General features: G+C 37.9%; 1 protein-coding gene across 6 annotated transcripts in view; it reads right to left on the bottom strand.

Annotated features, from left to right (window-relative positions):
• Window positions 1-2,943: 2,943 nt before the first annotated feature.
• The window catches only part of ATP11A (ATPase phospholipid transporting 11A), a 126,848-nt gene continuing 121,188 nt past the window's right edge, over window positions 2,944-8,603 (bottom strand). For 2 of the 6 annotated variants that reach the window (XR_008465939.1, XR_008465925.1), the window contains exon 30: window positions 8,031-8,151. Coding sequence is in view for 1 of the 6 variants with exons in the window: in XM_054198515.1 (XP_054054490.1) it covers window positions 7,894-8,151 (258 nt within the window). In the remaining 5 variants the exon portion in view is untranslated. Of the gene's footprint in view, window positions 8,152-8,603 lie in introns of all 6 variants that reach the window. The other 4 variants (XM_054198515.1, XM_054198526.1, XM_054198532.1 and 1 more) reach the window with 4 other exon arrangements.

The following is an 8,603-nucleotide window of genomic DNA, read 5'->3' as shown; positions in this document are numbered from 1 at the left end:
GGCCCCGCAATATCAGAAGGATGTGAAAACATTAGAATGTGTCCAAAGGAGGGCAACAAAGATGGTGAGAGGGCTTGAGGGCATGACTTCCACATGTACTTGGTTTGTTCAGCTTAGAAAAAAGGAGCCTGAGGGGTAACCTCATTGCTGTCTACAGCTGCTTTATGAGAGGGGAGGGAGGTGGTGATCTCTTCCCTCTGGTGATAGGACACGAGAGAATCAGGGGAAGTTCAGATTGCACATTAGAAAAGAGTTCTTAATGGAGAGGGTAGTCAAGCACTGGAACAAGCTCCACAGGGAAGTAGTCATGGCCCCGAGCTTCTTAGCATTCGAGAAGCATGTGGAGAATACTCTTAGGTTTAACTTTTAGGTTGCCCTGACTGGAGTCAGGAGTTGGACTTGATCCCCGTGGGTCCCTTCCAACTCAGGATATTCTATGAGTAGCTCATGTTTTACATGAGAGAGACTGGGAGTCACCTTTTGTTTAGTGTTACGACAAGGAAAGGAGATCAGAGACCTCAAAAAGAATAAAAAAACCTCAATAGTCTTGAAATGGCTGTAGTGGGACTTAACTATTAGGTCAGCACTGGTGCTATGATTTACAGAATCTTTTTAATTGCTGCATAGTAAAAGCTTTTTGCTGCAATATCAGGAATTGAACTTTTCTGTGCAGATGACCGCAAAAGACTGTAAATTGTGTAAATTACAAACATGTCAACTAAATAATCAGCATTAGGAGCAAAACGTCATTTGAAGAAAAATGTTCTCCAAAGGTTTACCTTATGGTTGTCAGAACATTTTAGCTGCCAAGTAAAAGTTCCTGGTATGATGTGTAACTAGAGGACCAAGATAATTTTAAGATAATGAGCAATGTGTCAGGGCAGGAGGTAAAGTTGATCAGCTTTACTCTCATTTTACTGTAAAGCAGTAACGCTGTGGATTTTTGTTTCCTTGTTTTGCTCTTTTCAGAATGGAGAATAGAAGTAACTGAATAGAATGCTTGTTTAGAAAAACAAAATCTCTTCTTTCTAGGCTGGGAAGAAATATGTAAAGTGCATTTTAAGTGAAGTCCCAGAATTATGTCCAACAGCTGTAAGTGTTTGCAGTGAGTATTTCCAATATACACAGACCAGTACTGCTCAGCAGTAAGATCATCTTGGACTCAAGCCTGTTAATGGTAGAAACGTTGCTCTGGACGCGCCCTACAATGGATGCAGGTTCACTTTCTGAGCAGCTGCTCTAACAAACACCTGGTGAGGCCAGAGGCTGTCAGACAGCTGGGCATTTCCCACGAGGGTGCAGAAGTCCAGGGCCTCCAAGGAAGGTGGATTCCAAGTCGTCTACTCTGGGACTTACCTGAGAGGACAGAGAGAAGCCTGACTCATGCTGTAGTACAATCAGCTTTTTTTCCATCTGGACCAGTTCCTTTCAGCACAACGATGCACAGACACTGGTTTTGGACTAAAGTAGTACATAATTTGGATGTTTTAAGAGTCAACACTTAAAAGCCAAGTGAATCCCAAATGTTACCGAGTTGTACCACTGCATCAGTGTTAAGCTTTGTGGTTGTGTGCCCAAAATCCCTTAGGAGGTAAGGTATTTCTTTCTGGGCTATAATTTTATCAGAATAAAAGGGAACACACTACCTCTTCATTGGTGGGAATGAACAATTAGACTTCAACCTAATTAATATTAACAACTTTCACTAGCTGTGCAGTTTATAATCACCTTAGAAACCAGCTGCTCAGCACTTCCTAGAATGATACCCTTGTAGGCTAGCTACGTGGTTGGAAGTATTTTCTGAAATAAAAGTCGGCACACCACTTGGTCGTCTTGAACCTTGGTCTTGGACCAGGATTTGTTTTCCTTCTTTTCTGAAACTCGGTGTTTATCAGATTGCCAGATCTAGCTTTCAAATTTGGTTAATGTTTCAGTGCGAAGTATCTTTACAAAATATGTTTAAAATCTCAAGGTAAGTGTTGATGTCCTTTTTGACATTAATTAACATTGGTTTCCTTGTTAGGAACAAGAAGCACCTTAGTTTTTCCCCACATTAAATAAGGAGACTGGATGTTAACAGTTCTTCCTGACGCAATCCGAATAGGGAGCCCCTGCACCTAGCAGGACACTGCATCGTATGTATTTTTAAAAACTTAATGCACCCTTCTTAATGGAAAATAATAATGAAAACAACAACAAACCTTTGGTGGTTTTAAATTGAATGCTACTCCTATTTGTCTCCTTTAAATGGAAAATAAACACTTAAATAATTAAGAGTCGCTGCTTTTAATTTACTGCAGGCTCACCAGTTAAAAAAGAACCGATCACACCCTGTAATTTTCCAATGACCAAATCCAAACCTAGATGGGGGACATGAGGCATCTGATAAACTGGTCTGTATAATAAAATGAGTTAATGGCTATATTTGCTTTTTTCCCCCTGTCCTGTCACTTCACAGTGTAAGTGAAGCCTTTGAGTAACTAGGATTTTTGCTTTAGCATTTGAATGAAATTAAAATGACAAGACCTGTAAGTATGTGTAATGGAAACATGCAACAACAAAGCCTTATTAGAATGGCCAAATAGTATTTTTAAATTCCTGTTCAGTATCAGCTGAGGAAATGGGAATACACAGAAAACAAACCCCAAAACCTTCAGCCTGTCTCCAGCCTATCTCACTTTGTATTAAAATACCCTTCAGGAAAAGATCTATACAGCAGTATTGCATATATTGCAGAAAAAATATGTAGTCTCATTGTAGAATGTAAACAACAGCTTTCAATTAATTCTACAATTAGTTACAATTTAGTAACTTACTAAAAGAGCATAATTTAAAGAGCTAAAGGAAAACATAAGGTACTCAATTTAGAATACTGTTGAGAAACCACTCTCTATCCTTGTTTCCTTTAAATAAGTAAACATCTTTTTACATGCAAAATAAAAAGCTGTCTACTTATGAGGTAATTTGTTCCTCTTGCTACCGTGTTCCTCCTGAAATCCAGATGCATCATCACATTGTTTTTTTCAAAACCAGTTTCAATTTAATATTTCTATCCAATTGCAATTTATGCATTTTTTTTTCATTGCATGAATAAAAGGAAAACAATCTTCCATATTTACCTTTTCCCCTCAAACTACCTTCTCCGGCAGCTCATTCAGTAGAAACACAAGATTTCTCGCGTACAAAAGGGAGATGGGTACAATACACTTGTATTGTTTCATATAAACACAAAAGCATTACTCTGAAATCTTTATTATGGGAAGTGCAAACCCAATATACGAACAAGGTGCCTAAGCATCCTGCGCAGCCCCAGAGTGGAAGAGGAAGGCACCTGACCTACTGCTCTGACTTGCTTTGTGGAGACTGTCCGGGATGCCTCCAGTCTGACGGCGTCCGCGTACCATACAGTCGGTAATGGTTTTGAAATGACAGAAAGTCCCATAGTATTGTACCATCAAATGAAAGAAAATGATGGCATTTCTCGGCACTCAGCCTCTTTCGTAAGTGTCTGTGAACACCGCTGCTAACTTAGATAGTAAAGCGCGTTGGTTTGGCCTTTAATTCAGTTTCTTCAAATTGCCAACATTGCAAAAGAAAGGAGAAACAGCTCTGGGTACCCCACACAGCAGAACCGTAAGGAAATACAGATCTTCTCGTGTGCACCTTACGAGTTTGGTTTGGAAAGAACTTTAGCACTTATCCAATCTGCGCAGGAGGAACAAAACTCTCCTGGACTGCTACCAATTTCTATTAGCTTTGCAACAAACCCCACGCACCGCTCATGTTCCAGCTTTCTCTGAATTTCCCTTTTTCTTAGCTTGCTTTTTTAGCTGGCTACGTACACCATCTGAAAAGAAATGTGACTACAAGCATATTCAATGACGGAATCAAACAGTCGTTCCATTTTCTGTTATCTACTTACATTTTATTACAGATTAATATGAAACCATCTCATATTCATACTGGAATTATTTTAATTACTCGTGAGCAAACTTAAACCGGTCTTGAATGTTTATATTTATTGCAAGCAGATTCATGTCTCCTGCTTATATATTCTACATTAAGGATCCAAAATGTGACTGAATATAAACAAGTTATATTTGGTTATCTACAGAAATAAAAGTTAAAAATAGCACTGAAAAGAAACTTTACAGTAATGTATTCACACACTGACTCTTCAAATCAAATAAATGAAGTGGTATAGGATAATCTAAACATCAGATTTGAAGGCTGATTTATTTTCAAATAAATGCACCTATAATTGTACAATTAAAAGTAAGTGTCAGTATTTGGTGCTGATGACTACAGACATCCTTAATGTGTAATGCACAGATAACTACCCCCCCAGCCCCCGTACAGCAACTTTCGCAGATTCTACTTTACATTAGGTCATGAAAAGCCATTTAAAATGCGATGTGTACGTAGCACAGAATTTATGTCAGAGACAACGCAGATTCAAATTCTGTGAATTTTCATAAGGTAGAAAATTAAAGCTAGAGAAACTGATTTTTTGATTATTCTGCAAAGTAGAATCACGTACTTTTTCACTTTCATAATACTTTCACAAATTTCCATTAAAGCTTTTTTAACAGAGACAGTAGCATGAGCACAATGATCCCACTGGCTTCCAAAAGAAAAGCAGTGCAGTCGCTCAGTTAAGCTAGTTTTTCCTTTTATATTTGCAAGCCAGTTGGGTCAAGACGAACAGGCTAATGCAAGCAAGAAAGTGAACTGTAAGCTTTTACGTTAAGTGGCTGAAGAAACAATTATTGTACATGGTAAAACAAAAAAAGATCTTTTGCCACAAGCCACTGCAGGAATATATGAACTTCAGTGGCCAAAAAGCTTCAAATACTTTCTAAGTCTTCACATAGATTTGGTTAGCGCTTACCAGTTTCAAGACATTTACAGAAGCAGTTATGGAGACACTACGCTGTTAAAGCTGCAACGATTTAAACAAGGCAAGTTAGGAAGTTACATAGATTTTTATACTTTTCCACTTTAATTCTTTTTTTTTTTTTTAAATACATAAAAATCTGTCTCCTTTCGGTGTCCCATCCATAATGAAACATTCTAATGCATTTTGATCTAACTTCTGCTTTTTTATCTTTGTACTGTTGATCCATTTACAGTGAAACTCCAAGTTCCCACCTCCTGCAGTGGACCAGATTTGCATGGCAACAGTGCCAGGGACTGAAGCAAAAACACATCAAGTGAAACCGAGGTGATGTTTTGTGTTTTGTCCATTAAACGGTCTATCTTAACAAACAAACAGTACCAACTTTTAAAGGAAAAAGTATTGCTAAATCAAAGCAGAAACTTCCACTTAAATTCAAGCGTTCTTTCTCCTGAGAGATGTTTAACTACAATTTCCCAAGCGCTTCTATCGGTGTATCAGCCTGAATAACACCGACAGTAATTCCTAAGTGCGGGGCTACGTGAAGTTTGCAATGAACTGCTTCGTTAGGAGGCGGAACGGGAATGCAGCATTTTCAAAAACATCACGCAAAAATCTCCTTATTTAAGGCTAAAAGATGGAACTCAGAAAAGTAAAAAAGCAGGAGGCTTTCTAGAGTAAAAAAGCCAGCAGTAATAGTATAGCACTGAAAGTACAGCGCTCTAATCGCCGCTATCACAAATACCAACAAAACATCAATAGTTCGGGTGAGACTGACAGAGCAATCGACCTAGATTTCTAATTTGACATTCATTAAATTTTAACATTCAGCCACAACTCCAGTCTAAGCTAAATTTAAGTGGCCAAAACTCATAGGTATAAAAAAAGCCTTCAAAACATATACTTAAAAAAAAATAGAAATGGTGTGTTAACAAATGTATGCATAAAACAGATTTATAAATAGCTACAGTATGAAAAATATTTCAGTGCAAAGGCAATTTTAAGATTTCTAAAAAATACATTACAAATAATTTGTTAACTACACACAAGAAATTTGTCACTGCTACTGGTATAAAATTTATACCCATATTAACTTTTTAAAAATATATACACCAGTGTTTTATGTAGGGGACGGTTCTAACTGACCAACATTCATGTCTGCAATGGCAAGTACGTGCACACACACCCACACACATGTGTATGTATTTCAAAATGTTACTGCTATGAGGACATTCTTGGAAACGTAAAAGTGCTACATGTTAAGTGGTCAAAGTAATTTTGTCAGTGGTGCTCACCGTTAAACTTTTTAAAATTCTCATATCTTTGGTATACTAAAAATTTCACAACTCACTTTACAATCTCTGCTCGTCCCAGGGCTTTTTAATAATATTTCACTGTTTGTTTGATGCGAAAATCACTCGGAATATTGTGAGGAACGTTTCTTAGTAAGTCGATTTTTCTTTTATTAAAAATAAATCGATAAGTAAACTATTTTGCCTCTGTTTCCTTTTTTTCTTTTAAACACGAAGAGGGAGATAATTTTTCTCTGCCACGCTAGTCCAATCCAAAGACAACTAGCAACGTCTTGGACAGGTCTTCCAATAAAGGCCACAGCTCTGGTTCCAAATATTTTGTTTTCACATTGAAATAAATTTTTAGCTAATGTCCTCCCAGAGGTATTTAATGACTATGGTTATTAACCAGTTCTAACCACCAGGCTGAAATTGACTGAAATCGGATTACTCCTTCAGGTATTCCTGCACCCCAAAATAAAACACTGGACTAAAGAAACAAGACAAGGACACAGCTAATAGTTGAATTAGCACAAGGTAACATAAATGTAGCAGAGAAAACAGAAGCGCAAGTTGGCTGTCATTCTTAAAGCAATTCAAACAGAATCCTTGCAGTCAAACTAGTTTCTACATCAGAGCTACGGTTCAACTCTTAGTAAACAGCTGTCTGCCACCTCGTGGTTTGCTTGCAAAAGTTAACAGTTGTGTGCGTCCTAATACATCTCCCAAGCCAATTAGCCAGTATTTAACCATACACACACACAAAAAAAAAATCAAAATTAAGAGGGTGAATCCAGGTAGTAAATGACGCTTATGTGGAAAAAAGAGCCTTTCTTCTTTTAAGGAAAAAAAAAATGTGTCAAAAAAGCTTCATATATAATACTTTCTGCTATGCCTATTTTACAATCACGGGGTTAGGACGTGGGAACGCCGGGTAACCTGCACCTTTGACAAATTCACAAAGACCTTTTAGGCAAAATGCTTACATTCGGTTTTTGAGTAGATATTAACATTGACGATATTTACCTATTGAACAACCAACTTGCCTTCGTATAGCGTGTACATAATTCTACGCAAGGATTGTTTTGCCTATCTTTCTACGGGGGAAAACTTAACTGAAAACCAGACATAGCCCTGATTTGGCCACTTACAAGGAAGTGAACATTAGAGAGTGTTTCTTGAAAGCAGATTTGCACAGAGGAAACACCAGTTTGTTCTACAGAAAGAGCAAAGAAAGAAAAAGGACAGAGGAAAATCAGAACCAGCACTCGTTAAATACGCTTTAGGAGACTTTCACTGGAGATAACTGAGGTCATTGCTTCTGGCTGAAAATTAAAACTGTTGATCTCAAAATGTAGGTCACTGACTGAAACTATACAATTCAAGTAACAAAGAAAATGACTAGGGATGACAGAAGCAGTAAATGCACAAAAGTCTTGACACAGGATGAAGAGAATTTTTAGTGCTACCAGTCTCACAGTACCAGACTGTGCGGATTGTTCATTGCTCCAGTAGTTCAAAACATAAAAAGAGGCCTATTGGCCCGGAAGGGTTCATACTTCTAGCTCTTGTTCCTGTTTGTCTGAACATTACCTCAGACAGCAAAAGCCACGTAATAGTTTAATATATTTCTGTGACATGTTTGTTTCCTGAAAAAAGAAATAAACAAAAATACAGTTTTTAAAGGCTTGACTTGGTGTTCTGTCATACAGACGTTTCCAAACCTGACCCACTGTAGCGGTAGCCTGCACTGGAACGGCAATGCTTATTTGAATAGCCAAAGACAGATGGAAGTACTGAATAATCAACGCCTCTCCAGTGCGTAAACATCATTTTTTTAGAATGAGAATTAGACCTTCTTGCTGGGGAATTGCTGCAGTCGCTGCTCCTGTATCTTGGGCTTTTCAGACAGGCAAGAGGTGTGAATTCCGAGATGTGCTCCCGACAGTGCCTCGATGCATTCTGTTAAAAGGAAAAAAACCAAATACACAGTGAATAGATGATTTCGGAGCTAAAAGTCTACAATTGTCTTCTTTCATAGGGCCATTGTGCCCTTGGTATAACAACGCCTTTCACTAGATCACCACTCTGGGTATTGTTTCACGTAAAGGTATAAACCCTCATGTTGTTGAGCAATCAACCACTTTCAGCGTGATTAGTTTTATATTAAGACATACAGAACCAGGCATAATTTCACATATAACCCTAAACCCGATAAGGAGCTCTTTAGAGAAATCTAGATGAGGACACAGAGGACTGCATTCAAGTCGAATTGTTTACAATCGGGTTTATATTTCATTTTGCAATCTCTCCTGGTACGTTTTTTTATCTCTGAACTTTTTTAGCCAGGATTTCCTATGAGGAATTTTAAGACGGAACAGATTCAAGTACTTTGCCCGGTACTTCCAAAGAGA

This window comes from Rissa tridactyla, chromosome 1 (assembly GCF_028500815.1).
Source record: "Rissa tridactyla isolate bRisTri1 chromosome 1, bRisTri1.patW.cur.20221130, whole genome shotgun sequence".
Lineage (NCBI taxonomy): Eukaryota > Metazoa > Chordata > Aves > Charadriiformes > Laridae > Rissa > Rissa tridactyla.
The sequence above is the reverse complement of the archived record's forward strand: the minus strand, read 5'-3'. Positions and strand labels throughout refer to the sequence as shown.